Below are 19,274 nucleotides of genomic sequence, written 5' to 3'. Positions count from 1 at the left end.
AACAATAGAAATTAACTTTTATTATTACTTTAAAATAATTAATTTCCCAAATCCACAATGCATGTGCACCTGTTTTTTGCTGATTGGAGGACTACAAGTTCCAGATATGCGGAGCAGAGGCTGCATTTTAAGTGCGGGGGCTGCAGATGAGTGCATAGTTAAACACAATATCATAGTTTAACACAAGAGCATAGTTTGGTGTTTTCCTTACTAGTTTTCCATTGTTTTTTCTGCCTTTATCGGCACGGTTTATCCCCATTTAATGTGTTCCTTGGACAATGCTACCAGGTGTGTATCTTATGAGATGTATGCATGCCTTGTACAGCTGTTATAGGGTGAATATGTCTGCACTCGATGTCAGCGAGTTACATGTTTGGAAGCCCAGGTAATGGATCTAAATGTGCAGCTTGCAACACTCAGGAGTATTGCAAACCTGGAGAGGCGTTTAGAGCTCACTGAGCATGCACTGACTGGGGGCCAGTGACGTGGAGGTGGGGAAGATCAGGACCCAGAAGTATGTATCTGGGTAACAGTTACAAGAATGGGTAGGTAAGGTGGGTAAGGTCATCTGCTGTCGAGACCATGAATGTCGAACAGTGTATTGTCTGCCGGGTCCTCTGGTTCAACAGATTGCAGGGTTGGGTTGGGAAAAACCCAGCGGTCATGGTACATATCGGTACCAATGACAAAGTTAGAGGAACATGGAAGGTCCTTAAAATGATTACAGGGAACTAGGAGAGAAGCTGAAGGCCAGGACCTCCAAGGTGGTGTCTTTGGAAATACTGCCAGGGCCATGAGCATCACTAGATTTTAGATCCAACAGGTTTCTTGAATAAGTAAGCGGCGTTTGGTATCCCCACCTCGCAACGGTTTGTTAACTCGTTCTAGCCCACACGCTTGTAGAAAGGCGATACCAGACGCAACTTACTTACTCGAGAAGCCTATTGGATCCATAATATAGGTACCAGGTTTCCAAATGCTTTAAACGCTTGCAACAAAATTATGTTTCATTACTAGGATTACACCATAGTATTGACATGTTTTTCCTTTTTTATATATATTATTTTGTATGTATTGCCAATTTTTTACGCACTATGTTGTTAGGGTTTTCTGCACTTTGTCTGTTTTTTCATAGTCACCAGGACCTTACATACCATGTGATGTCTTCGGACAATTGATTGGTTCTGTGTTTTTTTTTAAAAACCTTTATCTTTCCAGGTGTAGTAGCTTTGATAAAGATCGCTGCTGTGATTGAAAAGCGTCGCTCTCTGTCGCAGTGTGCACTATAGTGCGGTCTATGAGCTTCTCATGTTTTACTCATTCGAATAAATTTGGAATATTTTAACCAAAGAGCTGGAACAACAAGCTTGCTTTTCTCATACTGTTCTTGTGCCTGGACTGAGCTTTCTAAAAAGTTCAGGTCAGGTACCAGAACCTGAACTTCCACCGCTCCGCCCATCCCTAGTTGGGAATTGGCTAAATAACAGGAAGCAGAGAGTCGTCGTAAATGGTGCATTCTCTAAATGGGATATAGTCAGCAGTGGGGACCGCAGGGATCTGTACTAAGACCGATTCTTTTTAGCCTATTTATTAATGACATTGGGGATGGGATTGAGACACTAAACTATGTAGAATATTTAAATTTGACCTTGACATAACAATATTACAGAACGATCTGGATAAGATGTCAGAGTGGGCAAACACTTGACAAATGAGGTTTAATGTAGATAAATGTGGGGTAATGCACCCTGGACGGAGTAATCCTATTGCTGCATATTCATTAAATGGGACCATACTCGGGACTACAGAACAGGAGAAGGACTTGAGTATTCTGGCTACAAGTAAGCTGAGCAGCAGCACTTAATGTCAAGCAGCAGCTGCAAAAGCAAACAAGATTTTAGGGTGTATAAAAAGAGAGCGGAAAATCCCACGATCCCAATGTATTGTTACCCCTCTATAAATCACTGATCTAGAATATGGGATCCAGTTTTGGGCTCCACATTTTAAAAAAGGATATTATGAGTCAGTACAAAGGTGGGCAACTAGATTATTACAAGGGATGGAAGGCCTCTCGTATGATGACAGGTTGGTAAAGTACAGTAGGTCTTGTTTAGCTTAGATGCCTCAGAAGGGGATCTGATTTACATGTATAAATATACGTGTGGTCAGTACAGAGGACGGCACGTGACTTATTCCTTCCAAGGACCATACTAAGGACCAGGGGGCTCTCATTACTGGTTGGTGAAGTGATTCTGGCAGTTAGATAGGAAAGGCTTCTTTACAGTTAGAGCAGTCAGGCTGTGGAATGCCGACCACAGGAGGTAGTGATGGCAGACACTATAACGGCTTTCATTACCGGGGTGGATGATTTCCTCCATACACAACAGTGTCCTTTATAGTTAAAATGTGTACTTGTTGGAGAAATGTTGAACTTGATTGACATGATCTTTTTTTCAATCTTGTAATCAAAAAAGAAAGTTTATACAGGGCAGTCTCATTGATTCGCACCCGTAGAACACCCTCTGTTTAGATATCGTAGTTATGATTAGGACTCCAAACTTCTATGAGAGATTTATTAGATTAGGAATGTGCAATATCTGGTTATGTTCCAGAAATGAAAAGGACATTGCAATAGTGCCATATTCCTACTAAAATACCTTGGAGGGTAAGAGTGTAACATCATCAGACATAACCCTGAGTGCTATATAATTGGAATAATTCCCTGATGTGGAAATAGTGTCTGTTATATAAGCAATATTGTCCAGGGCAAGCATATAAATAAGGTGATTGGAGAGTACTTTCTGGTTGACTATACCAGCTATTAAAGCCCCATAAACCTCAATGGGGAGTGGATTGAGAAGTGCAATGCTCCTACATAAATACCTGAGGGCACAAGTGCAGTATTATCAGAAACAGACTGCAATGTGGCATAACTGAGGGAGAGTGACTTACTACCATTGAAAGAACATTATTTATATTGTGTAACATTGATCAGGGGAATTGTAGGACAGTTTGATAAAAGGAAATGTATTTATTTTTTTATTTATTATTTTATTTATTAGTATCCAGTATATAAACTCAAAATATAGAGGGTTATAATGGATAGACTATGCAATCACCGAGGGTTTGGGAAATTATTTTAAAGTAATATTAATAAAAGTTAATTTTTATTGTTTGTCCACCTCAGTGATTCTGTTAAAGCAAGTGCACGCGATTGAGTTTTTTTTAGGTCTTCATTGAACCGTAAATAGTCAGTACCTGGCCGCAGCCCTATTCTATTGACAGAGCTGTGCAGCTTGGGAACAGCTGATCGGTGGAGAGGTGCCTGGTGTCTCACACACCACCAATCAGACATTGATGGCCTGTCCTAAGGACTACACCTTTGAAGGGATCCTGTCACCAGGTTTGGCTGTTAAGAGATACGGCCATCACCTTTCAGGGCTTATATACAGCATTCTATAATGCTGTGTATCTGCCCCCAACCCGACCTGTAAGAGAAGAAAAAGACGTTTTATTATACTTCCCTGCGGGGTGGTCTGGTCTGATGGGCTTCACTCTTCTTGGTCTGGCGCCTCCCTTCTTCTTGCGTTGCCGCCCTCCTGCTTGGTTCATGTGGGTAACACGTCTCCTCGGCACCGCACTCCTGAGCTGGTATAGTTCTCTGCCCTGTTGAGAGCAGAGCAAAGTCTTGCAGTGCGCCGGTGCCAGGAAAGGTCAGAGAGGCCCTGCGCATTGCGCACTGCAGTACTTTGCTCTGCCCTCGACAGGGCAGAGAAGTGCTCCTGCGCAGGAGCGCTCTGCCGAGAAGATGATGTGGATAACGAAGGGATGCATCATGCACACGAAGCAAGCAGGAGGATGGGGATTGTAAGTAGATGGGAGGCACCAGACCAAGACCAGCCACATCCCTCGTACCAGACCGCCCCACAGGTGAGTATAATAAGTTATTTTTCTTCTCTGGCAGGTCGGGTTGGGGGCAGATATACAGCATTATAGAGTGCAGTATATCAGCCCTGAAAGGTGGTGGCCGTAACTTATATCGGCCAAAACTGGTGACAGATTCCCTTTAAAGTCTTCACATGCTTGCGGTTAGGAAATGCTATATATGCTCATTTTAGACTCTGAACAGGTTCATGTACATGTGATTGTTCTCCTGGATCTGTCATTTGGTAATATGCTAGATGAAATGTTTAGGACACAAGTAGCAAGTTGTAATGAGCGACCGTGCTCGGATAAGGTGTTATATGAGTATGCTCGTGTGCTTAGTGACTTCGAAAAATATGTTAAAGTCCCTGCGCTTGCCTGTCTCGTGACTGTTAGACAGACTCAGCACATGCAGGGATTGTCTGTTTGTTAGGCAAGAGTTCATAAGAACAACTTTTCCCAATAGTCGGGCAATGTAAATGAGAACTTATCCGAGCACATTCACTCATCACTAGTAAGGCTACGTTCACATTTGCGGTCCTCGCCGCAGCGTCGGGCGCCGCAGCGGCGCCGCATGCGTCATGCGCCCCTATATTTAACATGGGGGCGCATGGACATGCGGCGCACTTGCGTTTTGCGTCGCTGCGGCGCCCGCGTCGGTGCGCAGAGGACGCAGCAAGTTGCATTTTTGCTGCGTCCAAATTCAATGAAAAAAACGACGCATGCGGCGCAAAACGCAGCGTTGTGCATGCGTTTTGCTGCGTTTTTATTTGCGTTGTGCGTTGCGGCGCCGACGCTGCGGCGCACAACGCAAATGTGAACGTAGCCTAACAAGGCAAATTCCCTTTATTTCCAAATAAAGGGGTTGTGGCACTTTCTGGGCCACCTATACCCTATCTTTGGAACTTTTGAAATTAACAAATTATTTATTAATAATAAAGCATCTATAAGATCTATGAATAATTTTCTGTGAATATTTTCATGATATCACCAAGCCAGGTCATGTGAGAAAGTAGCAAGTGCTCAGGCATATAATAATGTGCTGTCGGCAAAACTTCACGCTTCAAAAAGTACAAGTGATGTACAAACGTGAACGTATTGGATGGATAAAGATTATTTGACAAGGTGATATACTTTTTTTTTTTTTTTCTTTTTTATGGTTCTTTAAGGACATCATTGATACGGGAAAGACCATGAAGACATTACTGGCAATGCTGCAGAAGTACAATCCCAAGATGGTTAAAGTAGCCAGGTAACAATGAGCAGAGCGCCCCGGACTGATGGATAATAGTCGTCATTGCTTGTGCCGATATTACATGTAAAAGTGCAACGCTCCTGAAAATTATTTTCTGCAGTAATGATAACTCATTAACATGTAGCTGTAACTTTGTAAATGTTTTCTATAAATTACAGGTGCTGCATAGTGTTGCTGACTAGTGGAGGTCTGAATCTTGAGACCCCCATCGATCAGTCGAAACATGCATGAGCGGTGAACTGATTCAATAGGCTATGGGTCCAAACACCGATCTGTGCGAACCTGGACTATTGGACTGTACATTGTTCTGTGCGCTCAGCTCAAGCAGGAGCTGTGGGGGTCTCGGGAATAAAACGCACGTTGATCAGTAACCCTATGCAGCGCCTTAACATAAAAATTATGAAATGACAGTTACACTTCAAGTAAATTTTTTATTGAAGGTGGCATTTTCAAGTTTGGAAGTTATCCCCTAACTGTGGAATAGGGGATAAATTCCTGATCACTGGGGGTCTGACCTCACCAATCCCTAGAACCGGAGCTCTGGAGAGCCCCATGTAAACAGAGCGTCGCTCCATCTATTCTTAATGAGACCACTGGAGAAAGTCTAGCATGCTACACTCGCCTAATCATTGGCACATCCATAGGAATTAATGACGTGACACTGTGCATAATTGGGTACCATTCACTCGGGGCTCTTCAGAGTCCTGTTTCTTGAGATCGGAGGGGTTCCCAGCAGTCAGACCTCCACTGATCTGAAAATTCTATCTCATGAATAGGGGGATCACTTCCAATTTGAGAATACCTCTTTTTAACCCCTTCACCCCCAAGGGTGGTTTGCACGTTAATGACCGGGCCAATTTTTACAATTCTGACCACTGTCCCTTTATGAGGCTATAACTCTGGAACGCTTTGACGGATCTTGGCGATTCTGACATTGTTTTCTCGTGACATATTGTACTTCATGTTAAAGGTAAAATTTATTCGATATAACTTGCGTTTATTTGTGAAAAAAATGGAAATTTGGCGAAAATTTTGAAAATTTTGCAATTTTCCAACTTTGAATTTTTGTGCCCTTAAATCACAGACATATGTCACGCAAAATACTTAATAAGTAACATTTCCCACATGTCTACTTTACATCAGTACAATTTTGGAACCAAAATTTTTTTTTGTGACGGAGTTATAAGGGTTAAAAGTTGACCAGCAATTTCTCATTTTTACAACACCATTTTTTTTTAGGGACCACATCTCATTTGAAGTCATTTTGAGGGGTCTATATGATCGAAAATACTCAAGTGTGACACCATTCTAAAAACTGCACCCCTCAAGGTGCTCAAAACCACATTCAAGAAGTTTATTAACCCTTCAGGTGTTTCACAGGAATTTTTGGAATGTTTAAATAAAAATGAACATTTAACTTTTTTTCACACAAAATTTATTTCAGCTCCAATTTGTTTTATTTTACCAAGGGTAACAGGAGAAAATGGACCCCCAAAGTTGTTGTACAATTTGTCCTGAGTACGATGATACCCCATATGTGGGTGTAAACCATTGTTTAGGCGCATGGCAGAGCTTGGAAGGGAAGGAGCGCCATTTGACTTTTCAATGCAAAATTGACTGGAATTGAGATGGGACGCCATGTTGCGTTTGGAGAGCCCCTGATGTGCCTAAACATTGAAACTCCCTACAAGTGACACCATTTTGGAAAGTAGACCCCCTAAGGAACTTATCTAGATGTGTGGTGAGCACTTTGACCCACCAAGTGCTTCACAGAAGTTTATAATGCAGAGCCGTAAAAATAAAAAATCATATTTTTTCACAAAAATGATCTTTTCGCCCCCAATTTTTTATTTTCCCAAGGGTAAGAGAAGAAATTGGACCCCAAAAAATGTTGTGCAATTTGTCCTGAGTACGCTGATACCCCATATGTGGGTGTAAACCATTGTTTGGGCGCATGGCAGAGCTTGGAAGGGAAGGAGCGCCATTTGACTTTTCAATGCAAAATTGACTGGAATTGAGATGGGACGCCATGTTGCGTTTGGAGAGCCCCTGATGTGCCTAAACATTGAAACTCCCTACAAGTGACACCATTTTGGAAAGTAGACCCCCTAAGGAACTTATCTAGATGTGTGGTGAGCACTTTGACCCACCAAGTGCTTCACAGAAGTTTATAATGCAGAGCCGTAAAAATAAAAAATCATATTTTTTCACAAAAATGATCTTTTCGCCCCCAATTTTTTATTTTCCCAAGGGTAAGAGAAGAAATTGGACCCCAAAAAATGTTGTGCAATTTGTCCTGAGTACGCTGATACCCCATATGTGGGTGTAAACCATTGTTTGGGCGCATGGCAGAGCTTGGAAGGGAAGGAGCGCCATTTGACTTTTCAATGCAAAATTGACTGGAATTGAGATGGGACGCCATGTTGCGTTTGGAGAGCCCCTGATGTGCCTAAACATTGAAACTCCCTACAAGTGACACCATTTTGGAAAGTAGACCCCCTAAGGAACTTATCTAGATGTGTTTTGAGAGCTTTGAACCCCCAAGTGTTTCACTACAGATTATAACGCAGAGCCGTGAAAATAATTTTTTTTTTTTTTCTCAAAAATGATTTTTTAGCCCCCAGCTTTGTATTTTTACAAGGGTAACAGAATAAATTGGACCCCAAAATTTGTTTTCCAATTAGTCCTGAGTACGCTGATACCCCATATGTGGGGGGGAACCACTGTTTGGGCGCATGACAGAGCTCGGAAGGGAAGGAGCGCCATTTGGAATGCAGACTTAAATGGATTGGTCAGCAGCCGTCACGTTGCATTTGCAGAGCCCCTGATGTACCCAAACAGTACAAACCCCCCACAAGTGACCCCATATTGGAAACTAGACCTCCCAAGGAACTTATCTAGATGTGTTTTGAGAACTTTGAACCCTCAAGTGTTTCACTAAAGTTTATAGCGCAAAGCCGTGAAAATAAAAATTCCTTTTTTTTTTTCACAAAAATGATTTTTTAGCCCCCAGTTTTGTATTTTCACAAGGGTAACAGGATAAATTAGACCCCAAAAGTTGTTGTCCAATTTGTCCTGAGTACGCTGATACCCCATATGTCGGGGGGAACCACTGTTTGGGCACATGACAGAGCTCGGAAGGGAAGGAGCGCCATTTGGAATGCAGACTTAAATGGATTGGTCTGCAGGCGTCACGTTGCATTTGCAGAGCCCCTGATGTACCCAAACAGTACAAACCCCCCACAAGTGACCCCATATTGGAAACTAGACCTCCCAAGGAACTTATCTAGATGTGTTGTGAGAACTTTGAACCCCCAAGTGTTTCACTACAGTTTATAATGCAGAGCCGTGAAAATAAAACATCTTTTTTTTCCCACAAAAATGATTTTTAGCCCCCCAAATTTTTATTTTCCTAAGGATAACAAGAGAACTTGGACCCCAGAAGTTGTTGTTCAATTTGTCCCGAGTACGCTGATAACACATATGTTGGGGTAAACCCCTTTTTGGGCGCACGGGAGAGCTCAGAAGGGAAGGAGCACTGTTTTACTTTTTCAACGCAGAATTGGCTGGAATTGAGATTGGACGCCATGTCGCGCTTGGAGAGCCCCTGATGTGCCTGGACAGTGGAAACCCCCCAATTCTACCTGAAACCCTAACCCAAACACACCCCTAACCCTAATCCCAACGGTAACCCTAACCACACCCCTAGCCCTGACACACCCATAATTCTAATCCCAACCCTAATCCAAACGTAAATGTAATCCAAACCCTAACCCTAACTTTAGCCCCAACCCTAACTTTAGCCCCAACCCTAACTTTACCTCCAACCCTAGCCCTAACCCTACCCCTAACCCTAAACGTGACTGAAATACGTGGCACTGAAATACGTGGCACTGAAATACGTGGCACTGAAATACGTGGCACTGAAATACGTGATACGTGGCACTTAAATACGTGGCACTGAAACACGTGGCACTGAAATACGTGGCACTGAAATACGTGGCACTGAAATACGTGGCACTGAAATACGTGATACGTGGCACTTAAATACGTGGCACTGAAACACGTGGCACTGAAATACGTGGCACTGAAATACGTGGCACTGAAATACGTGGCACTGAAATACGTGGCACTGAAATAAGTGGCACTGAAATATGTGATATGTGGCACTGAAATACGTGGCACTGAAATACGTGGCACTGAAATACGTGGCACTGAAATACGTGGCACTGAAATACGTGGCACTGAAATACGTGGCACTGAAATACGTGGCACTGAAATACGTGGCACTGAAATACGTGATACGTGGCACTTAAATACGTGGCACTGAAATACGTGGCACTGAAATACGTGGCACTGAAATACGTGCAACTGAAATACGTGCAACTGAAATACGTGGTACTAAAATATGTGGCACTGAAATACGTGATACGTGGCACTGAAATACGTGGCACTGAAACACGTGGCACTGAAATACGTGATACGTGGCACTGAAATACATGGCACTGAAATACGTGGCACTGAAATACGTGGCACTATGACTGTCAGAAAATGTTCATTAAACGGTTAGGGGTGAGGTTAGGGGTAGAGTTAGGGTTAGGATCTCTATCACCTTGATGGTGGTGGGTGGCTTTTCAGTGTGTTTTCTGTTTTTTTCGATAAAAATGCATGCGTTTTTAACGCAAACAAACGCATGTGCTTAAAAACGCAAGAAAATACTGCAGGTTGTATTTCTGAAAATGAACGCATGCAGAAAAAAACCGCATGCGTTTGAAAACGTGACCAAACGCGTACAAAAAAACCGCATGCGTTTTCAATGTTAAATATAGGGAAAAAACGCATGCGTTTTTTTGTGCAAAAAACGCTGCAGACAAAAACGCAAGTGTGAAACCAGCGACGCTTTTTATAGCAAAAAAGTTTTTGCGTCTCCACATTTTGAGACCTATAATTTTTCCACATTTGCTCCACAGAGTCATGTGAGGTCTTGTTTTTTGCGGGACGAGTTGACGTTTTTATTGGTAAAATTTTCGGACACGTGACCGTTTTTGATCGCTTTTTATTCCGATTTTTGTGAGGCAGAATGACCAAAAACCAGCTATTCATGAATTTCTTTTGGGAGAGGCGTTTATACCGTTCCGGGTTTGGTAAAATTGATAAAGCAGTTTTATTCGTCGGGTCAGTACGATTACAGCGATACCTCATTTATATCATTTTTTTATGTTTTGGCGCTTTTATACGATAAAAGCTATTTTATAGAAAAAATAATTATTTTGGTATCGCTTTATTCTCAGGACTATAACTTTTTTATTTTTTTGCTGATGATGCTGTATGGCGGCTTGTTTTTTGCGGGACAAGATGACGTTTTCAGCGGTACCATGGATATTTATATCAGTCTTTTTGATCGCGTGTTATTCCACTTTTTGTTCGGCGGTATGGTAATAAAGCGTTGTTTTTTGCCTCGTTTTTTTTTTTTTTTTTCTTACGGTGTTTACTGAAGGGGTTAACTAGTGTGGCAGTTTTATAGGTTGGGTCGTTACGGACGTGGCGATACTAAATATGTGTACTTTTATTGTTTTTTTTTTTTAATTTAGATAAAGAAATGTATTTATGGGAATAATATATTTTTTTTTTTTTTTCATTATTTTGGAATATTTTTTTTTATTTTTTTTTACACATTTGGAAATTTTTTTTTTTACTTTTTTACTTTGCCCCAGGGGGGGACAATACAGATCGGTGATCTGCCAGTTTGCATAGCACTCTGACAGCTCACCGATCTGATTGAAGTGCAGGCTGCTTCACAGTGCCTGCTCTGAGCAGGCTTCTGTGAAGCCACCTCCCTCCCTGCAGGACCCGGATCCGCGGCCATCTTGGATCCGGGTCTGGAGCAGGCAGGGAGGGAGGTAAGACCCTCGCAGCAACGCGATCACATCGCGTTGCTGCGGGGGGCTCAGGGAAGCCCGCAGGGAGCCCTCTCCCTGCGCGATGCTTCCCTGCATCGCCGGCACATCGCGATCATGTTTGATCGCGGTGTGCCGGGGGTTAATGTGCCGGGGGCGGTCCGTGACCGCTCCTGGCACATAGTGCCGGATGTCAGCTGCGATATGCAGCCGACACCCGGCCGCGATCGGCCGCGCTCCCCCCGTGAGCGCGGCCGATCGGCTATGACGTACTATCCCGTCAAGGGTCAGATAGGCCCAGGTCACCTCGACGGGATAGTACGTCAAAGGTCACAGAGGGGTTAAAGTGTAAGGGCTCATTCAGACAGCAATGATTTTTCTTCAGTGTTTGTACGCTAAAACCAGGAGTGGAACATAGAGAAGAACTAGAATTGAAAGATTAACATGTGTTCTGTGTTTTGGAGATGCTCCTGGTGTGGGCATATAAACAGTGATGAAAAATCACTGATGTCTGAACGAGTCCTAATGGTCGGTTCTGGAAAACTTGCAGCAGAATGTGTGTGCCTGCATCCAGCTCCGCACCCCTGCCCTCTTCATAGAACTTCATGAGCAGCGACTGTCATCTCTTATCTCAGTAATGGTAAAATTTACACACGGAACACAGATTTTACCTGTGAATTGAAATGTCAATCCAGAAGGAGAAAAGAGTGGATTCCTCTGAAAAAATATATTAACAAAATTGCTTATTGTACTATTAATTTCCAAAAGAAAAATTAAAACAACTGTTACTCTTTAAAATAAGTGTTTGGTGAGCAGGCAAAATGGTATAAAATACCTATTACTTGCCTGATAAATCTCTGGATGCTCTGGTGCACCCCATCAGTCGATTTACACCCCACATATGGTTATGTGCAGTATATCCATGTGACTGGTGCATGTAAAGCACTGACTGATTAGTGTACAAGCTACCTACACGACCGGGATTGCTGCAGGTAAGTAAAAAGATGGCTGGAGGCACAGGTGCAGTGCCCAGGCAATTATCGGGGGAAGTAATGTTTCTTTTATACCGTTTTCCACCTCTAGTGTAATTTTGGATGCTCCTGGAAAACTTATTTTTAATAAATATAAAATATTTGACACTTATGGCAGCCACCAGCAGGAGGCGCACCCTTGTAGTAAATGTAGAAGACATGGCACACGTGTACCGGTGCACAGAGATAATAGTTGGGACCATGCTGACAGCATAGAGAGAATTGCATATCTGTGCTTTACTCACACATACAGGTCTGGCCGTTCTGCATATATTGATATCTTACTGCTCTGTGAAAAGGTACAAATTTAGTAAATCATTTCCTGTGTTATTATTTAGATTTCAGGATCTATTGTAAAAAGTTGGATGCATTTTAATGAATTTAATTTATTTTTGCAGTTTGCTTGTGAAGAGAACTCCCCGAAGTGTTGGTTATCGGCCTGATTGTAAGTAGCCTTGCACTGTATGGTACATTAATGGGGAAACTGACTTGGGTATGACAATCTGTAATGGTGACACAGGGCTTGGTTCTACTCACAAGTTCCTTTCCATATGATCTATTGGCTCATATAAATATAGAGTGGAACAGCCATATCTGCTAAAGCTGAGGTGTGGAGAACCTGGTCCATCTGTATGTTACATAGACGACATGTAATACTCCATTAATGGCTATTGCAGGGCGGTTCGCTGGCCCCAGCATTTTCCCAGCTGCTTAGAGTCTGATATATCAGTGATGAGCAGGAGAGGCTGGGACAAGTATACACTACTCTCACTTACCCCACTGATAGGTCTCTCAGGAGTTCATTGCTGTAAATACATCATGTCTATGAAATTGTGATTGAATGTAACTAAAACGCCTTCCACTTTCACGGGCAAAAATACTGGTTCCAGCAGAGACATTTTGGGGTTTTTTTTTTTTACTCCCAAGTGTGTTTCTTTGGGTGGGAGAATATCCATGTTGTAGTCAAAATTGAGAGGAAGAAGAAAGCTTAGCAATATCAGTCTTTCAACCACATCTCGACATTGGACATCAGATCAGGAGATGAGCCTGCATCACTCTCTGTAATTGACGGCTGTGTTACACAGCCAACATCTGCCTCGGCGGCAAAAGGAGATGAGCATTGCACTCTTTTTTTTTTTTTAATTTTTTTATTATGTTTGTTAATCTTTTAAATGCCGATGTCAGTCTCTGATCTGACAGCTGCATTTTTCAGATCATGATCCAGGGTATACACTAATCCACGCGCTTAAAGGCCGCCTCCATGATTTAATTGCTAGTATAAGTGATCAGATGATCACATGTTCAGTTCTCCTAAAGGAACTAAAAAATACAGTAATAGATTAAAAAAAAAGGAAAGCTGGCTCAATTGCTGAGCTACTGTCAGTCAGGGCAGGGGGCACAGTTACAGCCGCTGTGCTCTATACACAGAGCAGTAACTAATCCAAAAATGGTGATGTGTGTACATATATATATATATATATATATAAAAATATATACACTCACCGGCCACTTTATTAGGTACACCATGCTAGTAACGGGTTGGACCCCCTTTTGCCTTCAGAACTGCCTCAATTCAACAAGGTGCTGGAAGCATTCCTCAGAGATTTTGGTCCATATTGACATGATGGCATCACACAGTTGCCGCAGATTTGTCGGCTGCACATCCCAAAGATGCTCCATACAAGGCAGGATGGATCCATGCTTTCATGTTGTTTACGCCAAATTCTGACCCTACCATCCGAATGTCGCAGCAGAAATCGAGACTCATCAGACCAAGCAACGTTTTTCCAATCTTCTACTGTCCAATTTCGATGAGCTTGTGCAAATTGTAGCCTCAGATTCCTGTTCTTAGCTGAAAGGAGTGGTACCCGGTGTGGTCTTCTGCTGCTGTAGCCCATCTGCCTCAAAGTTCGACGCACTGTGCGTTCAGAGATGCTCTTAGGCCTACCTTGGTTGTAACGGGTGGCGATTTGAGTCACTGTTGCCTTTCTATCAGCTCGAACCAGTCTGCCCATTCTCCTCTGACCTCTGGCATCAACAAGGCATTTCCGCCCACAGAACTGCCGCTCACTGGATTTTTTTTCTTTTTCGGACCATTCTCTGTAAACCCTAGAGATGGTTGTGCGTGAAAATCCCAGTAGATCAGCAGTTTCTGAAATACTCAGACCAGCCCTTCTGGCACCAACAACCATGCCACGTTCAAAGGCACTCAAATCACCTTTCTTCCCCATACTGATGCTCGGTTTGAACTGCAGGAGATTGTCTTGACCATGTCTACATGCCTAAATGCACTGAGTTGCCGCCATGTGATTGGCTGATTAGAAATTAAGTGTTAACAAGAAGTTGGACAGGTGTACCTAATAAAGTGGCCGGTGAGTGTGTATATATATATATATATATATATATATATATATATTAATTATATATATATATATATATATATATATATATATATATATATATATATATATATATATATATATATATATATATATTAATATATATATATATATATATATATATATATATATATATATATATATATATATATATATATATATATATATATATATATATATATATATATAATTAATTTTTGTTGCCACTTGCCAAACATACAAATATATATATATATATTGTGTGTATGTACGTACATATATGTGGATGGATAGATAGATATAAATTTTATTGTATTTTTTTTTCTGTACCTGTTCCTCAGCTATGTAGACCATTAACTCTTGTAACTCTTCAGTTGTAGGATTTGAAGTGCCAGACAAGTTTGTTGTGGGGTACGCGTTAGACTACAATGAATACTTTAGAGACTTGAACGTGAGTATTTTACACTTTTCAGAGTGCAGGCAGTTAAGGGAAAAAATGCAAATAAAAGGTGCACAACCCGTCCGCCAGCAGTAACTCCATCAACTATGCAGTCGCTTAGCTCTGTGGATACACGCTCACCATCGGCATTTCTGAATCGTGCCAGGCAAGATGGGCAGTGGTTGTTCGTCAGTGCTGTAATGGGGAGGGTTTGGAACATGCAGTGGAAGTAAAGACATTGGGTCAGATTTCACAGTGGCTCATGTTGGATGATAAATACTCTAACCTTGCTTTACTTTTTTTTTTTTTTTTATCCTTTTTTTTTTTTTATCCTTTTTTTTTTTTTTCCCCTGGCAAAATGATAATAAGCTATACCACTCCCGATGAAGATGCTTACTCCATTTAACTGAACTGCAAACAGTGTTTTAATAAGATAATAGGTCTAAACCAAGATCCATAATGTTGGGCATAGTCACAGAAGTATATTTCCCTCATTGTTTGTGTATGGGTAGTAGGAGACTTGTGTCGGAAGATCTCTTGGACGCCGTAGTATCTTGCTGCTCTTTATGTATATTGTGCATCTACCTCTTCTAGTGCCCGGTCCGGTCTGACATACTGTATTCTGTTTATTTCAGCACATCTGTGTGATTAGCGAGGATGGGAAGGAGAAATACAAGGCATAGAAGATACTTGAATTATTAATCAGTTGTCCGCTCCTAAGGCTGGGATGGATTTCCTGACCTCATGCTCCTAGACATCATCCACATCACATATTAGAAGCCTCACTGCATGAAAACAAATATACCTTATCCGCTCTTTCACTTCAGTATGTATTGCCTATGAATGTGTCTCCATGCTGCATAATGTGATGTTCACAATCTCTGGAATATGTAAGATTTGCATTTCTTTCATTGATGAGTAATACAGTTTCACGCAGGGGGTTGTAAAGACTAGTGCAAATTGGTAAATCTGTCCATATCTTACAATCAGGCTTGTAGCCTTGATTAATGGCATTAGGTGTAGCAAACATAACTCTTTTCCGTCTCATTTACACAGACTATCGTGAAAAGCTGTTCTTATGAACTCTGGATACTTGATTATCGGCCTGTCTAAACACTGCCAGTCACCCAATGAATAAGCAAAGCCTATTTTGCTGTGTGAAGTGATTTTTACGCTTGCTTACAAATCATTATTTTCAGCAGCACATGTGCTGACTAGTGATAAGCGAAGGTGCTCGGATAAGGTGTTAGGTGATCATGCTCGTGAGCTAGCAGAGTGTCTTCGGCGTTCTCGAAAAATATGTTCGAGTCCCCGAAGCTGCATGTCCCGCGGCTTTTCAGCCACAGCAAATGCAGGGATTACCTGTTTGTTAGACAATCCCTTTTGTGGCTGTCGAACAGCTGCGAGACATGCAGCAACAGGGATGCCAACATTTTTTCAAGCACACCGAAGACACTCTGTTAGCACATGAGCATGATCAGATAACACCTTATCCCAGCACGTTAACTCCTCACTAGTGCTGACAAAAACAATGAGTATCTGTGTGCATATAATCTATAAAGCTCATTCTTTGCTCATGGAGGTGCAGTTGGCCTTTCTAAACAGGCTATGACTCAGCCACCATACTGTGTTCATGCAAATGATCCGTTGTTGAACGGCTACAGTCTGCTCGTCTCCATGCAGCACAAGTCTACTGAGAAATATATTAGTTTCATTGGTCCTTGTTTCTTTTTCATGGAGTCATGGGAAATACAACATCAGATGGTCCAGGCCAGGAACGTAATCTCACAGGTCTCTAGTGGAGTATACTTGATTAGATTGGGGTAACTGCTCCTTACATACAAGTAGGTATATAGCTTTTTGAGAGTAATGCACTTGCTTATAGGCACTATTCTTTCACACAACAAACTCTCTGTTAACATAAATGACACTTTATTGACACTCAAGAAAATGGGCGAATTTATAAAACACATCATGGGAGATAAAAAAAAAAAACAGCCGAGACTCCCAACAATCATGAGAACGGGGTCCCAAAGTCACCTGTTACTTACTGCCTATAGCATGGGTGGTTCTCACACATGCCCACTTCATTCACACTGGTGGTTTAGAATCCCCCATTCTTCACATCTGTGGGCGTCTCTGCAGCAAGTCCTCCAGCTTATCATGCATTCATAACTTATCCTGTGGATAGGTGATACATATTCTTTATAGGACACCTCTTGTAATTGAATATACAAAAATGGGTTTCCAAACTGGAAAACTTTGACAATTTTTATGAAATGAGTCTTAACGCAGCTTCCAAGTTCCACATGAGCAAAGGAAAATGAGACATCGTATGGAAACAATTGGGTATTTGAATAAAATGTGTCAAATGGATTTGTTAATTTGGCCACAAGGCAGCAGGTCTGACTGCTGAGAGCCCCAACAATCTCCGAATGTTATGGAGAGGTGCCCCCCACTCAGGGCTCTGGAGAAGTGGCCCAACATAAATACGGTAGTCATTTGCTCTCAATATTTTCAAGTTTGTCTTCTTTAAGTGTACATCCTCAGGGGTCATATATAATGGAGAATTTTATCAGTGGAAAATTCACCACCAGACTATGCTAATTTGGATGTAGAAATGCCGCTTACTTTGCATTGCGAAGGCTACAAACTTGCAAAATGGAATGAAATCCTACATATTTCAGCCAATTTTCCTTAAAACATCACCCTCAATGCTGATATTGTAATACACTGGATTTTTCACTCAGACAATCTGCATAATGTCTGAGTCGTGTGGATGTACCTTTATGCTAAGCTTCCGGTCATGTGAAACTTAGTGGATTTTCCACTGCGTCTTTGCTTGCAGAAAATCTGTTGCATTTTGCAATGCATAATTAAGGAATGTCAGCAAATCTGCAGCAATTGATATCTCTAGCGTAAAATTTACAAGAGCTGTGTGTAATACCTGCGGCATGACTATGCTGCACGTATAGGTGCGAATTACCCCCCCCCCCCCCCCAAGGCTCCCTTCACATGTATATGTGGCATCCGTTTAACACGTACTGTTGACACATATCCGCTCGTACCTATTAGAACCTATGGTGATCTTCACATGTCCATTTTTTTTTTTCCCCAGCCGCAAGGATGACAAAGGGCCAATACAAGTCTATGGGTCCATGTAAAACATGTACTGCATACATATGGCACTCGTGCTGTATGTGTTTAACATTGCAAAGTATAGGCGAAGCTTTGGAATTGATTTCTCTTAAGCCATACCGGGGAAAAAAACAGATGGCGCACTGATCCAAAACACCGACACCAGTATTATACGGCTGTGTGAAAGGGGCCTAACGCAAAGGGTGAGATTTGCAGCTCCTCCGCACCTTTTTTTGCTAGAATATTTGCAGCGGTGAATACCACCCTCAGTATGGCTGTGGCAGTAAATAAATATTTTCCACGGGCACGTAGCCCTACTCTTAATATCTGTCTAAATTGAATACCTTCAGCAGATAGTGATGCAGGAGTAAAGGACTGATAACTTTTTTTGTTTTTCAACCTGTACACTGTGTTCAAGTATAGGATTTATGATGATGGACCTCAAGTAGACTTTTTTTTTTTTAAATGTGTAATTTATTTTTTTATATATATAAAGAATTTTAGTTGTAATTTTCTGCTTTTTAGAAATATAGCAAATCTAGAAAAACTTAGATTTGTGTATTTTGAAAAGAATAAAATAAAGTTTCATCACAAGGGTCATCGAGATATTGCAAAAAGTGTTTTCAAACTGTTGTAAAAGCAGTATGCTTTCTCTTTATTTTTACATATATTTAAAGAAAGTATTTATCTTTGTCATGAGCAAGGTTGTGAATAAGCTGCTTGTAGGAAATGTTATCCTCATACAGACTGAACTCTAATTTTTTTTAATGATTTTTGAAGAATATTCAGTCTGATTTACAAAATAGCTGTTTAATTCATTTATGTAATCCTGCTGTCCATGACAATAAAATCTCCAAAAAAAATCAGATTGTGTATTATTTTTTTTTACTTGAAAGATGCTGGAATTCAGATAAAAGAACAATATTGGGCTGGTTAGATGTAACTGTTAAGTGGTTTTTGAGCATCTTGTGCCCTATCCTTGCGGCTAGTGCAGACTACCATATATTCTCTAACTTTTCATTGGGGTGAGGGAGGGGTGGCAGGAAGCTGTTGGTGGATGCTGCTGACACTAAGCAAAAAAAAGTTCCTTTTTGCAGATTCAGCTTGTGATTTTAGGTGACCAGAGTGGTTCACTCTGTTTTCTCCCCTAGAGACCGGAAGCACAGTGTGGGATTGCATCCCTATTACCCACTCGTGTCTACCAGGCAGGAC

The 19,274-nt window shown here is 41.5% G+C and overlaps 1 protein-coding gene across 2 annotated transcripts in view; it reads left to right on the top strand.

Annotated features, from left to right (window-relative positions):
- Positions 1-18,928, top strand: part of HPRT1 (hypoxanthine phosphoribosyltransferase 1) — a 71,528-nt gene extending 52,600 nt beyond the window's left edge. For both annotated transcript variants that reach the window (XM_077285323.1, XM_077285324.1), the window contains exons 6-9: positions 5,094-5,176; positions 12,506-12,552; positions 14,860-14,936; positions 15,560-18,928. In XM_077285323.1, the coding sequence (XP_077141438.1) occupies positions 5,094-5,176; positions 12,506-12,552; positions 14,860-14,936; positions 15,560-15,607 (255 nt within the window). In that variant the 3' untranslated portion in view covers positions 15,608-18,928. The remainder of the gene's footprint in view (positions 1-5,093; positions 5,177-12,505; positions 12,553-14,859; positions 14,937-15,559) is intronic.
- Positions 18,929-19,274: the final 346 nt, after the last annotated feature.

Source organism: Ranitomeya variabilis, chromosome 2, assembly GCF_051348905.1.
Source record: "Ranitomeya variabilis isolate aRanVar5 chromosome 2, aRanVar5.hap1, whole genome shotgun sequence".
Taxonomy (NCBI): Eukaryota; Metazoa; Chordata; class Amphibia; order Anura; family Dendrobatidae; genus Ranitomeya; species Ranitomeya variabilis.
Note: the sequence above shows the minus strand (reverse complement) of the source record. Positions and strands in the feature narration are given on the sequence as shown.